This window comes from Crocuta crocuta, unplaced genomic scaffold (genome assembly GCF_008692635.1).
Source record: "Crocuta crocuta isolate KB4526 unplaced genomic scaffold, BGI_CrCroc_1.0 scaffold429, whole genome shotgun sequence".
NCBI lineage: Eukaryota > Metazoa > Chordata > Mammalia > Carnivora > Hyaenidae > Crocuta > Crocuta crocuta.
The window spans coordinates 1,605,682-1,626,906 of record NW_027527381.1 but is presented as its reverse complement, the minus strand read 5'-3'; the positions used below and the strand labels follow the sequence as shown (position 1 = coordinate 1,626,906).

General features: G+C 38.3%; 1 protein-coding gene across 1 annotated transcript in view; it reads left to right on the top strand.

Moving 5' to 3' along the window:
- The window catches only part of SH3RF1 (SH3 domain containing ring finger 1), a 176,079-nt gene that overhangs the window by 108,693 nt on the left and 46,161 nt on the right, over positions 1-21,225 (top strand). The window contains exons 2-3 of the mRNA XM_077772603.1: positions 5,209-5,484; positions 6,255-6,350. Of these exons, the coding sequence (XP_077628729.1) occupies positions 5,209-5,484; positions 6,255-6,350 (372 nt within the window). The remainder of the gene's footprint in view (positions 1-5,208; positions 5,485-6,254; positions 6,351-21,225) is intronic.

Sequence of the window (21,225 nt, the reverse complement as noted above, 5' to 3'; positions counted from 1 at the left end):
CAGGGAAATTGGTGAGAAAGCTGCTACTTTGTCTCCTGTCCTTTTAACCTTGGGGTTTGTTTGTTTTTTTTCCTCTCTCCACCCTTTCCCTAAACCATTAATATCACTAAAACAATGAGACTGAAAGCAATAACTGGCTGATTGCTATTTAATCATGGGTTGGGATAGAAACTCCTTAAGGGCTTATGTGTTGGGCTGTAGAAGCTGAGGGTGAGGAGAAGGAGCAGATAGAGTATATGGAGTGTGAGCAGGAGCTGAGGGCACAGGGCATTAAAGCAGTGCAAAGCTAGCTTTAGCCAACTTTTTTGAGGCACGATGTTCGGAGTAGAGGAAAAAGGTAGGCAGCCTGGAAAGAGCCTACTTAAGGAGAAAACTGAACAAAATGAGCATGCAAGAAAAGATTGCAGTGAAATGGTAAAGTAAGGACGAAAAAAAGAATAAATGTGAATGAAGAAAACATGTTTTTCTTCATTTCTGTTTATTCACAACTGCCATCCTCAAAGTGCGGGTAGATATGATTAGTCTGATGAGAAAATTTTATGTGGCAAACTTGGGGTATATAGCAGATGGTAGCTTAAGAGCATGATCATCAGAGAAAATGCTCCAGCACAGTGCTATCCAAAAATAAATATTAAAGGAAAGAACAAATAAGAAATGGACTATTATGGGAGCACCTGGTGGCTCAGTTGGTTAAGTGTATGACTTCAGCTCAGGTCAAATCTCCTGGTTTGTGAGTTCAAGCCCCATATCGGGCTCTCTGCTGTCAGCATGGAGCCTGCTTTGGATCCTCCTATCTCCCTCTCTCTGCCCCTCCCCTTCTTTATTTCTTTCTTTCTGTCTCTCTCTGTCTCTGCCTCTCTTTCAAAAATAAATAAACATGAAAAAAAAAAGAAATGTGGGGTGCCTGGGTGGCTCAGTTGGTTGAGTTTCTTACTTTGGGCTCAGCTAATGGTCTCATGGTCCATTAGTTCAAGCTCCACTTTGAGCTGTGTGCTGACAGCTCAAAGCCTGAAGCATGCTTCTAATTCTGTGTCTCCCTTCCTCTCTGCCCCTCCCCCTACTCACACTCTTGTCTCTTTCTCAAAAATAAACATTAAAAAATGTTTTTAAAGTGGATTATTATGGATTTATGGGACTCTTGGTCCTTTCTGATATTGCTTTGGAAAAATAACTTGTAATACTCATCTTGGATGTTTGTTATATTGAGGTTGAAACATTTGAAGGGATAGTCAAATAATATTTGAATAATAATCCAACCTAGACCTCTTGAGATCAATACTTAAGACTTTTTGAACTATTGAAGAATTAGTATTTTTGTGAAATGGTATGGGTACATTCCAATAGAGTTTCACTTTGTAGGGAAAACCTAACATGTATTTTGTTGTAGAAAGGACATTTAAAAAAATCCTTTCCTGAACCATTTTGCTATTTGCTACTCTGTATGTATTACTTCCTATTACTGTAATTTCTTTGTGCTTCAGTTCTTTCTGGAAAGTTTTTGAAGTCAAGTCGAATTCAGCCATAGTTCATGCCCATTTAGATTTAACCAAATTATTAAATTATATACACCATGGTGCTTTTCCTATGGCAAGAGTATTTTCCAGATATTCTTTTTAGTAGGTCATTGAATCTTTTTTACTTTATGGAGCAGTAAGGAATGCATGAAGAAATCTGAATTTAAAGAGGCTGTCTTGCATATATATCTGGGCATTGGCATTTAGAGTCTATAAAATAAATTGGCAGTGGATGTTTTATTTACCCATTAGAATCTCAGCTACATCATCAGGTAGCACTTTGCCAGATATATTGGAATACACTTGATGATACAAAAATGGAGTATAGAGTATTTCATCAAAAATATTTGTGTGCAGGTCTCATAAGGATTTTAATGTCATATAAAATATCTGTATACATAATGTAGAAGCAAAAATTATTTGAAGAGTAAAACTAGCCCGCTGTCATATTTATTCCTTTTTATATGAGCAAAATAGTCACTGTTTATTGAAATGTATTCCAGATTAAGAATCGTTATAGTAGCTCACCTGTCTAAATTGCCAAAGTTTTTGATAAAGCTGGCAGCATGAATGACAGCTGCAAACCCAAGGTTAGACTGCGGAGTCCATTTCTCTCTGGCTTTCTCTCCTTTTAAGCCTCCCTTTCATGTGTAGCCAAGTGAAATGTATGCTCTACAGATCCTCGGGGGCCTTGGCCTGATGAGAGGATACAGAAGAAAGGCAGCATTTTGGAAAGCCTGCCGAAGGCATGGGGGGCAAAGGGCCTGGGCGATGACATGACTCCTAGACCTTTCTAAGGAGATGAATGAGAAGGCAGTGCCTCCGTGGACCCCGGACGTATTTTACCCACAAGAGTAGTCTGAGGCTATCGAACCAATTGTTTTGGCTTTATCCTTCAGATGTTGCAAAAAGGAAAATGCATTCTTTTATTGCTCTTCCAAGTCGTGTAACCATTTATCCTTAATCATCTGCAGTCTGTGTGGGAATAAGTCTTTTAAAGATCACTGAACTTTGCTTGATTTGAAATCAGAGTATAATTCATTTTATTTAATGTGCGAAACTTTTCTTTTGAGAAACTTGACACAAACTGGCTTTTTAGCCTCTTAGAATTTAATTGAAAAAGAACACCATAGAAAAACACAGCCAGATGCACAAATATCTGCTCGTGGATTAGATTGCTGTAAGCTTTATGATTCTTTCTCTGTGGTTATTGATCATTGAAATAGCCTCAGCAGTCAAGATTTAGCAAAACAGAGTGAATTAATGAATTTTAAGTTATAGTCACAGGGATGTAACTAGGTTAACCATAATGGATATCATTGTTATCATAAGTTTTATCCTTGCCATTGACTGTAGTAGTATGTGATTATTTTAGAGATACTTAATAGATTTGCTTTGGTAGAAAAGTTAATAAGTCCATTGGGCCACTGGTGTGTGGAAGTGATCTGTGAGGAAATAAATTCCTTCAGTTTCCACATGAGCATATCACAAAAGAACCATACTGTGGGGTTTTTCGGGGGAATTTTACAGATCTCTTCAAGGAGCAATTCAGAATGGTTTCTAAGAGTGCTAAATCTGTATCTTGGTGCATGGATTTGGCTGGCATAGATTTGGACAGAGTAGGCCAAACAGAGCTAATTGAGGTGGGGAAAAAATCGAGAGAACAGCCATAATGGTGAATAGAGTTATTTGTCACTGAGTTTGTAATAGGATTTTCAATTAATTCATGCAGCCTTCCAATGCCTTACATTAGCCCTGTCAAGATGAACTACAGCCCCATCTAAAATGCCATCCCCTATTAAACCGTGCATGTCAGTGAATTTGTAATTTCTTCTGTTCAACCAGAAGATGAATGGATTCCACTTAGAAAACAAATGTGTGCTTCAGAAATGCACATTTCAAAATCCCAGCACTTCCTTGGAGGAACATTCTTTGCATTGCTATACAGTGAATATGTATTAAAAATGTAATTGCTATGTGAATTCATCCAAAAGGAATAGCATCCAGCTGCATAGAGACAAATACATTTTCAGGTGCTGTGTTTCACTGGTGAACAAGGCTTTTCATACTGGGCAGTGACAATGATGATAATAGTTCATGGGCGTTAACAGCACTTACTAACTGCTGGGTCTTTTTGTAGCGGTTTATATACATTAACTCACTAAATCCTCACAGCAACCGAAATGAAGAAATTGAGGCACACAGCTAGCCAGGGACTGAGCTGGGATTCAAACCCAGGCATTCTGGCTCTGGAGTCTAGGTTTTCAACCCTTATGTAAAACTGCCTGATCATGGCCCCTTCAGCTGTGTTCCAAGAGTTGGTTTATTCAGAACATGTCAGTTCTCTGTCTCTGACTCAATCACTCTTGCACTGTTTCATAGTAATATTCATTTCTGTGTTTATTTGCTATTATTTCCTCAAAACTGTCTTGGAAAACATTGTTATATTTTGATAACCATACTTCAATAAATATGTAATAAAGTAAAGAATGCAGTGAGGCATCTCTGTGAAAGTAGACAAAAATTAGAATCTTTCCACAGCATTTGACCTTGAAGGGGAATATGACTAAAGTTCATACTGTGAGGCAGCAGAGTTCCTGACAGGCATTTTCCTTCTGTAGAAACCAAGGGGCACAGCGGAATTGTTTATAAGATTATGTCACAGTCAAATAACAGAAGTCATGCCTTCATAGGCAGGATCTTAAGTCAGGATCCAAAAGTCAGAGGGCATATGAGGGTTTCAAAACTTCTGGAAGGCTCAGTTCCTGTCTTCTTAGGATATTGGCCTCTGGAGCAGCTCTCATTAACCAAACACATCACATGGATCAAGCCAACACAAGATGATTGCCAGTAGCCTTTTGAGAGCCAAGAATTGACTATTCCCCTTAAGCCAAACAAAAATATTTAACAAAAGAAATTTGGCTTAGGAGCAGGCCAGGCTCTAAATCTCTGACCAGAAACCAAAATAATTTTTAAAATGTATATTATGAAGTTCTCTTGCCTCAAGAGTATGAAACTTTGATCCACTTTTTTTGGGAGATGGAGGAGATGGAAGAGCACAGGGAGAGGGCAGTACTATGAGTAATGCTTCTTCCTATTATTCTACTTCATTAGAAAGATTAATCTGTTAAAAAAATTTCTACTAGTTAAGGCCTGTGCTTTGCACATAGCTATCTCTCTGCCTGCCCACTTCCTGTCCATTTCCCGGTCTCATGCCAGACTCATCTGCCTGACACATCCTTCTTACTTGTGGCCATTTGTATTTCAAACCTGTGAGGGCTTGTCATTGCCTGAAGGACACAGCAATTGAACCTCTTTAACATGTCATTCAAGATCTTCCATGAGTTAGCTTCTGTCTACTTCTCCTACACCTTATATTCTATAGTTCTTGCATTCTTTATCAAATTCAGTCCCTCTGCCCAGCGTGCTCTATGTCTTTGCTGGTGCTGTCCCCTCTCATGAGAATGCCTCACTTTTATCTTTTATTCCAGCTTTGCCTGGCTAACTCCTGTGTATCCTTGAAGACTTGGCTCATGTGTCACTTCCTCCAGGAAGTATTTCATTTTCCCACCTGCTAAACTGCAAAGACCTGCGCTCTGTGTTGAGTTGAACTTGAGTAAAAATAATAATACAGTTAAATTTTCAAACATTTTCGGATTGTTCTTTAATTAAAACTCATCTTTTTTTCCCTAAGGGTATACCTCAGTTACCTTGTGCCAAAGCGTTATACAACTACGAAGGGAAAGAGCCTGGAGACCTTAAATTCAGCAAAGGTGACATCATCATTTTGCGGCGACAAGTGGATGAAAATTGGTACCATGGGGAAGTCAATGGGATCCATGGCTTTTTCCCCACCAACTTTGTGCAGATTATCAAACCGTTACCTCAGCCCCCACCTCAGTGCAAAGCACTTTATGACTTTGAAGTGAAAGACAAGGAAGCAGACAAAGATTGCCTTCCATTTGCAAAGGTACATTTAGAATAAGATTTTCTGTTTGCCAGCTCTTCCTCTGGACCTGAATACATGGGAATATGGCTTATATTTCCTTTTTCAACAAGATAAAATAATTTTTAAAAATACCTGTGCTTTTAAAAATACCTGGAAGCAGTTTTCTTAAAGTCACAAAAAAGTAATTTTGTGCATTGACCATTCTTATATGAAAGATAATTTTGTTTGATATTCTTTGTGGTATCGTTTTCATATTTATAGCCTAAATTTAATTCTAGGCTATTTTACAGAGGTATGCGTGCCACTCACGGATTTTAACTTACTGAATTACGAATAACAAAATGAAACATCATTGCTTCCTTACTTTGCTGAAAGCACACAGGAGTATATTGAATTGATAAAATGCTTTAGAATTTTAAGTAGATAAACACAACAGTGTTTTTTNCTTTTTGGTGTGTTATCAGGAGAATGTGAGAAGAGCCTGAGAATCAGTCTAAGACAGAAGTTCAGGAGGCTGGGATGGGAAGCATTTGAGGTTGTGTAATTTGTGGATCTAAACGTAATAATCAGCCAACGCCTGTATAGAAGGAGTGCATAGTTTTACAACAGTCTAAATGAACCAACAGGTTGTAGTGGCCACTTAGTTTGTGGCAGCACTGAATTCATGTACCAAAGATATGTCATAACAGTTTGATTCATGTACTCTTAAAACTTGAGTGCCTTTATTGAATAGGAAAATTAAGTGGTGAGCTTAATGGAATCAAAGAGACTAACGTTTGCTGTTTCTTCAGGATGATGTTCTGACTGTGATCCGCAGAGTGGATGAAAACTGGGCTGAAGGCATGCTGGCGGACAAAATAGGAATATTTCCAATTTCATATGTTGAGGTAAGTTAGTCTGTAGAAAATTCAATCATGTTAGTATTCAGCTTAGTAAACGAATCTTAATTAAGCAAATTGCGTATTACGAAGTCCTTAAAATCATTTTGCAATATGTTCACACAGCAAATCCTTAGTTTGTACCCCTTAAAGGAATGCAGTATTATATGTCAGTTATATCATAATAAAACTGGAGTAAAAAAAAAAGGCAAAAACCTAGAAGGAGAGGAAGGAGATGGGGAAGGAGAAGAAATCACTATTTTCACAACACAAAGCATCAGGAATGCCCTGTTCAGATCACTGGATGGATTAGGAAGAAGTCCTCCATCCAACCTACAGTTATTGAAGACTATGAAATGTTTAAAGCCCTTTACTTTATCCCCCTGCCAAAAGCATTCCTGTGTCTTGTTAAATGTTACTGTATGCTTCCTATCAGTACCTATATTGTTTGCAGATGTTCTGTTCTGTTTGCTAGCTTTGGTTGATAACTTCAGAGTAAGGTGGGAAGTGAGTTTATCTTTGTACCTATTTCTTTCATTATCTGCCACTTCGTCAGAACCGGAACGGTGGTTTGCAGAGTAGGCCTCTAATAAACATGAAGTAAGTGAATGAATCTTCCCCCATGTCATCCCAGCAACACCTCAGTCCCTTCTCCTCCTTTTTAATCAGCATTAACCAGCAGCGTGACTCAGTGAAATCTTTATAGGAAGTATGTGTAAAGTAACATGGTTTTATTATTTTAAAGAATAGCACAAATTAAAAATGACATAGGATGTTACAGTGTACAAGAGACCTGGATCATGTATCACAAGCATTCATGTCCTTCAGTTCTAAGGATTTCTTGCTGAAAATTGAAGGTATTTTTAAAGAATGAGACACAGCCCAATCAACCATATAAGGCTAGCTGAAGTCACAGAAGGCTTCTGGAAGATGGGAGTTCCCATCTGTGTAACGGATAAATAAGGGTTAACTAAGAGAAATGGAAGAAGAACATTTTTATGGCAGGAAGAACATCCATGCAGGAAGACTAGAATGTGCAAAAGCCAAAAAGTAAGCGAGAACACAGATTGTTTGGGGGAATTGAAAGTAATTCTGTTGTTTAAGATATCAAAGCATGTATCTTAAGCATGTAAAAAAGAAAAAACCACCAGCACTTATTTTCCCATCTTTTTATGTGAGGCATTTGTTTTGGCATGATTTTGAAAACTAAAATTACAAATTGTGTCACTGTAGTTAGCACTCAATTTTTCCCATAGACAGTAAGATTGCCAAAGATTTCATTAAAAATCAGTTTGACTACTGTATACCCATGGAAGAATAATTCAAACCATGTATGAGTCTTGAATTTTATCCATACCCTTCAGATGTTCCTGTTTATTGAAATATTTTTTTCTTCTTTGAAAGTAAACAACAGAAAAAAAACTTCTTACATCTCAGGCAATCCTTCCTGTACATTATTTATTATTCTAGCTGTGGGTCATGGAAAATTATAAGCACTTCCAAGTATTTGAATAGTTACACTGAAAAGCATGGGTAAGCACAAGATTAGTAATGAAAGCCTGTCTTTACTTGTTAGGTATTATCAATATTACATGCCAATACTTGGTTTGTGATGCATGAAAAAGGATTGCTATACTTTTGTTACTGAGCAGGTGTAGAATTGTGCAGATAGGCGTAAAAGATCCACCCCAGCAAATCCAGAGTCACTGTGAGTCACTCGGGTCATTAGGATTATTTATTCAAACTTAAGTTGGAAAGATAAACATCTACCCAGTGGAAGGTTTTTTCATTCTTCTGCCTCCTTTCTTTCAAGTCAGTATTTTTCTCATTTGAACCAGAATTTTGCCATTTAAGACAAGGTAAACAAATCCTCTATCTCTAAGAGACTATGAACATTTCTTTGATGTCAGGCCATTAGATTGAAGTTTCTGGTAGGAGCAGAACATCTGGGGATTAATAACACCTGGTTTAGCCTTTAGGGGAATTGAGGGATTTCAATACCAACCTAGCAAATTCAACTATTTAAAGTATAGACTGTCTTATAAGACAGTCTGGATGGGGTAAAGCCAGTTACAAGGAATCAAAAACTGAGCCTTTTTCCCGAATAATGGCCTTTCTCTTGCTCTGTAAACCACTTCAGGGTCCAGACTGTCCCCAGTAAAAAAACAGGCTGTGTTATAAAAATCTCTTTGTAAATAATTTTCTAATATCTTATAAACATACATTTTGCTCCAAAAACTGTTACCCCCCAACATGTTCTGGGAGGACCAAATATATAACATATTTTGAAGGGTCTGGCATACTATGTTTTATGCATAGTGGTTTGGAGCTCAGATTAGTTAGTCTGTAATCCAGAATATGCCAGAGTATTGTAGTATGATCAAATAAAAGAATCTTATCACCATATGTAATGAGAGAAATGAGTTCACAGTTGAATTCTGAGTCCCAGAGTGACCTCTTTGATCTCAGCAGAAGCTGCCCCCTCAATTCCTGGCTGGTTGGCTTTGATAATGGAAATGTTCAAGGAACTTGGTTGTGGCAGAAACTCTAAACAGGATGGGCCGAGGGATAGGATTGTGGATCTGAAGTAGAATCATGGGGTCAGCAGTTCAGCTGCAGAATTAGAGGGTTAGGGTAAATTGAAAGGAGCTGAGCATTGGAGGTCAGTAAAAAGAATTGAGTGGGAGGATTGAGCTAGAAATAGAAATACTGCTCAAATAGTTTGCCTTCCCTTTTTGTCTTCAGTTGTCCTTTTTCTTCTCTCTCAGCATGATGTAACTGTGTACTACAGTCTGTACCTGTATTAGAATAAGGTGATAAAATGGTATGGAAACTTGCAAACAAATGACCCCTTATTAAAAGTACAGAATTCTTCACGGTTTGAACAGAGATGGAGCCTCTGGTTGAGGGGAATGAGTGGGGCAAAGAATGGCTGTATAAATGGCCTTGAGTTTTATCACTTGGAGTCTTTGTTTAAGCTCCTAAGATTGAGGGTGAGTCATAGATGTTGTGGATTCTATTCTGCATAAACCGGATCTGCCTAGACTTGAGCAAGCTGGAAAGTTGTGAGGGGTAGGGGTCTCTTAGGGAAATCTGGGGAATTCTTGAAGACACCATGCCAAAATATGTATAAAGGGTATATTTGTCAAGGACTGAATGCAGCTTAAAAAAGAAAGAAACCAGTAGCTTTTTTTCTTCATTTGTTCAAAAATACCAGTCTTCTGTAAAATAAGATGGAAGACTTTAACAATGTCTTTAATTCATTCAAGTTTAGCAGTCCTTTGAACAAGTATGGCATGATTCTTAGCAAGCAAAAAAGTTTGAATGAAGTAAATGTTAAATATGAGATTTGGGATGTTTTTCAACCATTGTGTATTATAGGCTCTGGTGAACTATAAATTTTCATTAAGTTTATCATTTTATGTTGATTCTTAGTCATTCATCTAAAATATCACTTGCCGGGTTTTCTTAATAGCACCAAAAGATTTAATTATTTACCAACCTGTGCCTGTGCCATAGATATAATATAAATATAAGCATTCTTTTTGTGCAGATGGCATGAAGTTGGTATGGCCCAGTAGACAACTATTCTTACCCTTAAGTCACTATCAGAATTGAGGGCTGCGTTTCTCATTTTTTAGATCTCTGATCAAATGTCACTTCTTCTGACAAACTTTTCCTCACTACCTTATCTATAGTAGTTCCTCCTCTTCTGCTTGCTTTACTTCACACACATGATGGTGTGATTGTGGGGAAAAACTTGTGTCCTGAATCCAGATGACAGGATTTCAGATCTTCACTCTACCACTAACTGTCTAAGTGACTTTGGGCCTTTTCTCTTAATTTGTAAAATAGAACCACTTCATAGGGTGGGTTAATTCCAATGATACTTATAAGCAGTGCCTTAGCACCTATTAAGAGCTGTATAAGTGATAGCTGTGATGATTATCACCAGTTATTATTCCTTTAATAATTTAAGTTATTTGTTGATGTGGTTACTGTCTCCCAACCCTACCTGTCCCCAGTATAAAGTGAGCTCCTAAGAGCAATACCTTGTCTTCTTTCTGGTTTACCTTGGTCCGTGAGGTCCTTCTACAGCCTTGTACAGCATCTGCCCATAGTAGGCTCTCAGTAACTATTGGTTATATAAATGAGCAACTAACAACCTTTAGAGTGAAAGGTTCTAAACCAAAACCAAATTGGTTTTTAGATGCCAACTTTTACATTTTTTAGCTAATACTCCCATCATTCACTACCTAGGCATATATTTCATCATTGATTTATCTTAGTGTTATTTTAGGAAGTTACATTTCTCAAAGCTGAAAGGTCTATTGTGTTACCTTAGTGAGATTTTTTTTTTTTTAAATGGGGGTCAGTGAGGATTTGGTTGTGCCTGCTTTAGAATTTTTACAGACCAAATAATGGTAGCCATATTCTGTGGGTTAGATTTTGAAGCCTCTATTAATTATTCATCTTTAATATACAGAAGATCCCCTAATACTTTCTGAGATGAATTTTCCCCTGCTTGGGATTATTCAAAAGAGTAATCTTACTTGAGCAGAATTAGGGGGTCTTATTGTCAAGGATCCTCATTTTTTAAAATAACTTTATTGAATTATCAATGACATAAAATAAACTGCACATATTTTTAGTATGTAACTTGATGAGGTGTTATTTGTTGTGTTCAACTTTTAGAAACAACCCATAGGCAAATCTTGGGAGATGTTTCTGTGGCTAGGAAATAGAATGAAGTGTTATCAGCCATAATAGTGGAAAATCATATGTGCGGGTCTCAGCACAAGTGGCCTTAAGGAGTTCTAGCTTCCTCCTCTACACAGTTGGGGAATTGGGAAATCTCATCTGTGCTCCAGGAAGTAAGAAGTAGAGGTTTAGATACATAGTTTGAAGTTGCCAATGTGACTGACCTTTGGAGGAGCTTTGAATAGTAATAATGTTCTTTCGTAACCTAAAGCCTTTGCTCTAGAGAATAATGAGAGCAGAAGACCAAAATAATAGTTCTTGATTTAAAATCAGAGAGAGTTGATTGAGCAGTTTAAAAAGATATTTTATCATATTTTTGAATGTATTCTTTTTCTTTAAAATTACAAAGTAGATTGTTCAATTAATTGAAATCATTTTGTAAAAAAGAAATGAAGGAAAATTTGAGGGAAGTGGGAAAGAATAACTATACTGCTTGGCATCCAAACCTCCCCTTCAATTCTGAAGTAAATTAATTTTTACAAAAGAAATTTAGAGAAATTGTTGGAAAGTCAGAAAGGCAGAATTACTATGTTGCTTACCACATTTCTTCCTCAATTCTGAAGTAAATTAATTTTTATAAGTGATATTTAGAGTCATTGTTGAGAAATCAGAAAGAGCGAATTACTCTGATGCTAGGCATCATATTTTTGTCAGTTGAGAAATACAGCAAGACTGAAGGGCAAATCCCAGCTTTTATTTGGGATCTGAGAATTGTAATTCAAGAGACAAGATTTGAGCAGGAATTGAAAATGTGTTCCAAAGTTGCGAGAAGAGAGGAGGGCTTTTCAATGCAAGAGGGGATTTCTAGTAAAGCCACATAAATTGTCAAGTATTATGATTGGTGCTGACAGACTGAAGCTATTCTTAACTGGCCATGATTGATTGCTAAGGACTATCATGAAGCAAAAAATCCATTTCTAAGTAAAAGAAAAAAGTTCATTTCTCTTGAAATGGCAGAATTGCAGCTGGTGCTCCAGGATGCTTACGGTTTGGCAGTGACCTATGTTTTAGAGTTCATCTTTTCTTTCAGGTGGGGACATGCATAAATGTCCTTAATGGCCTCCTAACTCCATTTTAAATAGCTCTTCTGGCAAGACTGACTCCATTTTGATGCTTCTTGCATATTGCTCTCCCTTTGATTAAAATCTTTCCTTGGAGAGATTTGATGATCAACTAATAGGTCATCTGACATTGGTATAGGTATCCTGCACTAGGAAGGCTCATTCTTAGAAAGTCACAAGAGGAGGGAAAGTGGAGGCAGGGTGATTGGCCTATTTGAGGGAAACTTGTGACCACATTTATGCAACAGGGAGGTTTTCAGGAGACAAACCTTAGGCACAGTCTTCACTTGAGCAGTTTATCAAATTTATGATGGGAGCATTAGGAAGTCTACATAAGTAGGCTTGGCATATCATTTTAAACCTTTGAGCAATGATTTTGGTTTCCTGAGTTGTGGTACAGCATTGAGAAACGCAAAGAATTAAGTTGCATTAAGACAATGAGATTAATAAAACAATGAGTAATAAATTTGTGGCTCCATTCTTAGGGTGGTCCTCATCCCAGTTGGAAGCCAACTGAGTAAATACCGTAATCTAAGGTCAAACCAACTTGTAATTCCAGGGGACGGAGTTTCTTTTAGGGATTTGGTGAGTTTGAAAAGCTTAGTTGCCTCCCATTCCATCTGGCTGGATGCATTAATCTATGTGTAAAAGTTAGTGTTTGTGATAGCATAGAGCCCTCCTTGGATATCCAACAGGTAGTCTAAAGCTATGGGGTTGTCAAGGACCACACAGGAAGGAAAATCTAAAGATTTCTTTTGAGCTCTACTGGCCCTAAGCGGTTGGTCTGGCCATTCTGTTTATAGTTTGGGATAGGTTTCATGTCAGGTATTTGTTCCATGAAGGTACCATCCCAGGCCAGGAGCTANCGCCGAAGGTCACAGTCTTGTGAGTGGCTGCACCTGTTGTCCTCATTCAGAGGGGTTTTTATCAGGGTAACCTTTAATTATATTAAGGACTCTCTTTTGTCTTCCTGGTTTTTGAGAACCTAATTAATTTAAGAATTGTGAATGGAGTTGTTAAATAACCCAGGAGACATTTTCTGAGGAGCCTGTTTAAGCGACTGAATGTGTATGGTTTATTTTTACATGCATAGACAAATATGTGTCCTGAGGGTACACAAAGTACATCTGCTAGTGTCTGGTTATTTATAGATTTGTTTACCAGTATGAAAGAGTGTATATAATCAAACCAGGAATCTGTATGTAGGTTAGTTTAATTATTTTTTCAGGCATTGAGTGGCTTGTTTGCCCAGCCTATAGATCTCATTTCTAGTTGGTAGAAGGTGTTATATAGAGGGGTCAGGGCAAGATATACAGAAGGATATTTATTTTTGATTGAAACCATTGATAAAGGAGGGCTCATGGATGATGTAGGTACTCCATTAAACAGGGGGACCCAAAATCATGGGGATATGTTTTGCCTGGCAGCAAAACTGTCTTGACACAGTAAGTGGATCTTGAAGGGGTTATTTGATGTGTACAATTCAGAAGGGATGAAATATTATTGACAGGTGTAACAAAGTTACCATAGTTGGTAAGGGGCTAATGATGACATATCCAACAATTAGATCAGTTTTCTCCTTCCGCCATAGTCTGGGATAACCAAATAAGGGTTTTTTATGCCAAATTTCCCTGTGAACTAAGGACAGCATGAGTAGGATTAGGGGAATCATCCTTGTGTATAGTAAAATCAGAACCCTTTAAATAGAGTTAAGCAATTGAAACCAGGAGGGAAAAGAAGAATCAAGCAGAGTGCAGTTATTGCTGTAACAAGGAGTAGGATACCAAATATTCCACGAATGTTCATTGGCTAAAGAGTTTAATATACCCTGGTCCAGATTCTTGGGAAGCAGTCTATATCAGGTGTCATATGCTTTTAATCCTGGCTGAGTAGTCTTCAAGGTGTTCCTGGGCTGTCTGTATGGTGCTTTCCATAAGGGCTGTAAGGTGTCTTCACAGAGATGATGTTTCTAATAAACATAATCACCAGGTTAGAGGTCATGGTAATGTATGTCTTTGTCTTCTGGGAACATGCTGTGAAAAGATTGCTCTCAGCTATAAGTTAGTTTTGAGGGCTTTTATGAATTCCTTGTAGTAGATTAAAAGGTCTCCTTTTCAGAAAGCTGGTTCATACATTCCTTCCATCTAGCCTCATAGGTCTGCCAGTGATTAGTTCAAAGGGTGACAACCTGCTTTTTCCTGTAGGTGTGGACCTAAAGTTGAACAACACCAAGGGCAGAGCTCTGGGCCTAGGCACTTTAAAGGATTCTATGTGTTTTGCCAATTGATATTTGATAATCCTATTAGTACATTCCACTAGCCCTGAGAATTGGGGATGGTGAACACAAAATGTAGGGTGTGCCGGATTTTGCAAATTGAATTACCTGACCAGTGAAATGAAAACCTCTGTCATTTTGGAGTTCTGAGGGAATTCTGAAGCAAGAATACTTTTTTTTTCCAATAGTATTTTAGTCACTGATAAGGTTGTGGCTCTGTGGTATGGAAATGCTTCTACCCAAAGAGAAGACGTACAGATCATTACCAATACAAATTTGTATCCCTAAGAAGGCTGCAACTGGATAAAGTCCATTTGCCACATAACAAAGTGACCTAAGAGTAGGAAAAATGTTCCACAGAGGCATGAATGGATTTTTAGGGGTGTATTTTGAACAAATTTGTTATTTCCGGTATACTTGGGAACCGACTTTGAGAGATGACTTTCAGTAGTACTGGTTTCCCCACAAGATCATTTTTGTCAGTGTTCCAATCGTTGATAATCATGGATGTATTTATTGTTAATACTGGTTTCTCTGCAGGCAATCAGGGACAACTGGCCATCCACGTGGACCTATCCATAAATTTCTTTTTGGTTTAAATTTGCATTCTTGTTAAATACATTTTTTGCTTACTTCATTGTGCACCAAATATGCTGTTAGAAGTTGGCCCTTCCTGTCGATAAAGGACTCAGCCAAGGTTAAGGATGCCCTGATTATCTTAGGGGCTAAATTTAGGGATGCTCTCCTGGCAGATTCATCAGCGAAATGCTTTTCTCTTGTTTGCCATAGAGTGGGTGTTGGAGTTTTTATAGGCCAGAAAGTTAGGTAATTGAATGGCTCCTAAAAGTTTAAAACATAAGTGCTATTTTTTTTTTTTTATCTTTTGTCCAAAGGAGGTCAGAAAACCTTTTTGTTTCCAAAGCAATACAATGTCATGGGCAGCACCCAAGACATATTGACTGTCAGTATAAATATTGGCAGTTTTATTTTTGGCTAAGGTGCAAGCTTGACTTAATGCATTAAGTTCTGCCTGTTGGATAGAAGTTGCTTGGGGCATTGAGTCAGCTTCAGTTGTTACATTTAAGGATACAATTATGTAACCAGCCTGATACTGACTTGTTTCTTCTTTTAGCTTACCTAAACCAAACCATCAGCAAACCAAATTAATTCAATATTTTCAAGAGGGGGTTCCTATAAAGCAGTTCAGAGTCAGCAGTTGCATTTCTTTCTCTTTCATGAACAAAAGGGAAGAAGGTAATCAATAGGATGCCCCAGGGCAGGAAGGTTTTATAGGCTCTTTGTGCTTTATCTTACTAAAAACTTCCTGAGATCCTTCTGCCCATGTAAAAGTCTCTGTTTGGTCAGCTAAGAAGGGAATACAAGGGCTGGCCATGGCAGAGAAATTTAGGATATAGTTTCTACAATATCCTGCCAATCCTACAAACCCTCTGAGCTGTCTTTTGGTTTTGGGAGCAGGAAGGGTCAAGATAACCTTGAAATCTATTGGGATCCAGAGAAGGCCGTGGTCAGTGATCAGATGTCCCAGATACTTAACTTGGGATTTACAGGATTGACGTTTTTCTTTAGATACTTTGTGTCTCCTTTTTGCTAGTTCTTGAAGGAGATGGAAGTTGTTTTGAGAAATGCCTGTCCAGAAATTGAACACAGGAGTCGTCTACATATTATAGAAGGGAGGACTGATATGGAAACTCTTGACTGATGATTAAGATTTGAGAAAAATAGGTTGGACTCTCAGTGTATACCCTGAGACATTACACTCCAAGTGTACTGTTGTCCTTCCCAAGTGAAAACAAGTAGGAGCTGGCTTCTGGAATTGATAGGAATACTGGAAAAGGTACTACAGAGATCTATGACTCCAAGGAATTTACTTTCTGGTCATATGACTTAAAGGAAGTTGTGAGGATTAGACACGACTGGGTGCTGAGGTATAACTGTGTTGTTTATTGCTTTCAGATCTTGGACAAACCTCCATTCCCTTCCAAGAGGTTTTCGGACAAGATAGGAGTATTTCAAGGAATTGTATGAGAAACTGGGAGACCTTGCTTAATGTATTCCTCAATAATAGGTTCAATTCCTTGAGTAGCCTCTGCATTTAAAGGATATTGGTAAATATTAAACAAGGGCTTATTTTCATCAATTTATATTGTTATCGGTAGTATATAATGAATGTAGCCAATATCAGTAGCATATTTATTTATTTATTTATTTTTAAGTAGGTTGCACACCGAGCTTAGAGCCCAACACAGCAGGGCCTGAACTCATAACCCTGAAATGACCTGAGCTAAGATCTAGAGTCAGCCACTTAACTGAGTGAGCCAACCAGGTGCCCCCTCTGTTGCAATTTTAGACCATAATTCAGGTGGAATGGAATCTAGGAAGGGATTTGGTTCAGTTGTAGTGCCTGAGAAGACTGCGATAGCTATGGACAAGTCTTCTTGAGGATTGTCAATTGAAGAGGTAAAAACACTCTTTTGAGAAAAAGAAAATGTGAGCTTTGTATGCTCAAGAAAGTCTTGTCCTAGGAGGCAAATAGAGGCAGAGGGAACTAAAAGGAATTCATGAGTTCCTTCAATGGGCTTGTATTGAAAGGGAAGGAATTTCAAAATGGTCATGGGTTGACTAGAAATGCCCACCATTTGTGTAGTTTTAGTACTCCAGTAAAGAGGAAGGATGAGGCTAGTGGAGATGAGGACTGAGTATGTGGCATTAGTGTCTATTAGGGTCTTAGTTACTTCATTCCCAATGAGTAAGTCTATTTTCCCCAGGGAGTTAGTCAAAAGTATAGGGAAAAATCCTCTTTTTATCCTTGGGGCATCTCTATTGTTGGGAGTATTTAGGTTGGAATCCCTGGGAGAAATTACGGTTTCAGAGACTATTGGTCTTATAGGAGCCTTTTCACTGTAAACAAAACTTTTCCTGGTGTCTGTGCTTTTTACAGTAGTGGCAAAACCCTTTAAGGATGGCTTGCTTGGTGGATTTTGGAAGACAGATTTGGTTGTTAAGTGTCACATTTGTAAGCTCGTTATTTGGGTAGCTTGAATCTGGGCACTTAAAATTTGAGTGACTTTTTAATTTTTTCTTTGGATCATTTGGCTAATTGTTCAGGCAAGTTGATTAGGTTATAAAGATCCATAATGGCTCCGTTAAGCTGCTAAGGTTAAACAGATGAGCTTAGGTCTTCATCTAACCTGTTCATGAAGGTTGAGTTAAAAAGGGTGAGCATTTCATAATTAATTGAATCTATGCAATAATTGTTTTTAGATTCTTTCAAGATGATTAATCATAAACATCTTCATCAGGTTTTGAGTGCGGTGTCAGGTCTTTTTCCAATCAATAATTTTAGAAAAAATGTTTAGGAATCATTATAAAGTGGGTTTTTTTTGCTAGTTTGAGAATATTCAGTTGGTCAATTGCTCTCCACTTATTGAAATTCTCACAAGGATTTTTCTAATTTACTCTGCCTTCAGGAGGAGCAGGTAAATCAGTTGTTAAAGATCGGAATAACCTAGTTGCTAAGTTTGGACCACTAGATTAAATTCCTTTGCAAAAGTTATAGGATTATACTTAGGATGTGGGAACTCTTTAGTGATTGCCCAGGGTTCCATTTTTGTCCAAAGAGTAGAGCTCATGGACGGGGATCCTTGAACCACCTTCGTTAGGTTTAACCATAAAGGGAGTGGCAAAGCCTGGTGGCCCAGGATCTAAGTCATTAGAGAAAGGAAGTTCACCTAGTGAAAGATTGGGAGGTGGTGGGCACGCAGGAGGAAGAGCAAAGGGAATATGAGCAGAGATATCAGAGGAGCCTTTGAAAGACTCTTCCAATTTAGTAAATCTCTGTGACAGCTCAGAATTAGCCTTGGTTAATTTCAGCAGTTTTGGAAGTATTTGTGCAACCCTTGAAATGTCAGTGAAAATAAGTTTCCCCGCTCAGGGTATTTTGTCTTACAACCTCTTTCAATTGGCTGCACAGATAAACCAATTTAGGAATTTCAAAAGAGCCCCAAGTGAGCCAGTTCAATTGTAAGTTATCCTGAGTAATCATCATTCAGCATGACAAACATTTATAGGACAAAGGTCCATAGTTTTTATACATAAAGCCAGCAAGAATTCCAGAAGGGAACTGATGAGTAGCCTCCTTTAGACAGTGAACTACCCGTTTTAACAAAGAGTGTGTACTCACCAGAGACACAACAGAAAATCTTCTGTTAATGAAAGCTGGCAACACAGGACACCAAAATAGAAACTGAACCTTGACTGGGTTGGGAGGTTCAGAAACAAGAGAGCAACCACTGTAACCCCAAAACACAGGAGACAACAGAGTGCACCTTGTAGGCACCTTGAATCCACAGCAGCAACAGCAGAGGTGGAGGTGAAGATTAGTCACTTTGGATCCCATTTCTGACACCATATGATATCCAGTGAGAAATGCAGCACGACTGAAGGGCAAACCAAAGGCCTTTACCTGGGGTCTGAGAATTGCAATTCGAGTGACACAGATTTGACTAGGAATTGGAAATGTGTTCTGAAGTGGGGAGAAAAGAAGAGGGCTTTTAAAGGCAAGGGGGGAATTTCCAATGAAGCTACAAAAATTGTCAAGAATGATGATTGATTCTGAAAAACTGAAGCTATTCCTATCTGTACATGATTGGTTGCTAAGGGCTATCACTAAGCAAAAAGTCCATTCCTAAGTAAAAGGAAAAAAAAAGTTCATTTCTCTTGAAATGGCAGCATTGCAGCTGGTGCTCTAGGATGCTTGTGGTTTGACAGTGACCTATATTTTGAAGTCATCTTTTCTTTCAGGTGGGGACATGCATAAGCCTTGCTTCCCTAATGGCCTCCCAGCTCCTTTTTAAATAGCTCTCCTAGCAATACCTGCTTCATTTTGATGTTTCTTTCACACTGCCATTTTTAATTCTTATAACTGAATACATTGAGGTAGTTTTTTTTTTCCTTAGCACAGTGGGCTCCATCTCATAGTGCATGTTTTCTTATCTTCTGAATGTTATCAGCTTGATACAAGTAATTGTTGCTTTTCCTTCTGCCACAATGACAGAAGGAAAAATGAGCACTGGTTTCTGAATTTCTAAGGGCAGAGGCAGGTCTCCTCTGGACTCCAGGAACAACTGCTTAATATATATGGTTAGAGGCAACTTGACTAGACTCAATCTGACAAAGAGGCCTTTAAATTAGGTAAAGAACTTTATTTAAGGCAGTTTGTGCTCCATCTATTATTCAATAGCCTCTTTCTAATTTAAGAGTTTCTTTTTTGTTTTCTATCAGGAAAACACTCAGGGAGCTGAGATTCTAAAGATCAGTTAATGTTTATTGAATTCTCACTGCATGAATGGGCAGTTTCCAGTACTCTGAGTAGCTTTAGAGAACATAAGAATGCAGGTCTCCTGTGGTGCCTTCATCAGAGGCTGAGGATAATGACCAACTGGTGTCTAACATCCACAATGATTCCCCAAGGAACCCTCAAATTACTTAGCCTGCCTGTATCTCCCTATACATACCCAGGGCCTTCCCTAAGTTGATCTGCTGATTGTTCCTGGAAAACATACCTTGGAATTGCTGCCTTTACAGCTCATCTGGGATGTTTCTTTGTCCAACTATCTGTAGACAGTTTACTCTTTCTTCAAGGTCCAGATGAATACTGTCATTTTTCATGAAGCCCTTCTTTCCTAAGTCTCCTGTGCAGAAACAAAACAAAACAAAACAGCCTCCTCCTTGCTTCAAACTTCTATGTTACTCAGTTTGTACCATTATAGATCTGGCACATGCTAAGAGTATAATTATGTGTGTAGATGATTTAATGCTTTCCTGTGTTCCTTGGGAGCCACATNGAGGTGAGGATAATTAAAATAAGCCAAGAGTGCCTAGGTGGTTCAGTCTGTTAACTAACCAACTCTTGATTTGGGCTCAGGTCATGATCTCATGGTTCGTGGGTTCAAGCCCTGCATTGGGCTCTGCACTGACAGTGTGGAGCCTGCTTGGGTTTCTCTCTCTTCCTCTCTCTCTGCACCTACCCCACTCACGTTCTGTCTCTTTCTCTCAAAATAAATAAACATTTAAAAATAAGATAAGTGAGAGCTAAATAACGGATGTTCCTCACCTTCCTAATCTAGTGCAGTGGAGCAGTTACTCTGAAAATCCTTTTCCCCGGTAGGATGTCATGAAGGCTGTGTTGAGTCTGTTCCTTACTGCCCTGCTGGGGAAAGGAGTAACCCCTGTTACCAGTGAACTACTTTAGGGCTCAGGAGCCTTCACAGATGTGGACCAAGGGAGATCATAGGAGTGGTTTCAAGTTGCCCTTTCTCTGTTTGGCAAATCTGTTGTGCTTACTGAGCCTCAGGAGACAGCCACCTTCGGTGTAGTTCCTCTCCCCTCATCAGCTCCTGAGAGTCCAGAGCTGTGCTTCTTAATATGTGTAGCTGCTGACCACTTGAAGTGTGCTTATTCCAGATTGAGATGTGACATAACTATGCAGTACACACTGGATTTCAAAAAATAGAATGTAACTGTTAAAATATTTTTTTAATGTTGATTACATGTTGAGTGGTAATATCTTGGATAAATTGGACTGAATATTATTTAAATTAATTTTACTTGTTATCTTCTTAAATGTGGCTATTAAATTTTTTTAATGCACATGCGGCTCATATTATACTTCAGTTGGACAGTGCTGGTCTAGAGGGAGCCCCTCCTTCCTATGGTAGTTATAAGAGACTGACATTTTTATTTACTCAACAAATATTTACTGAGCCCT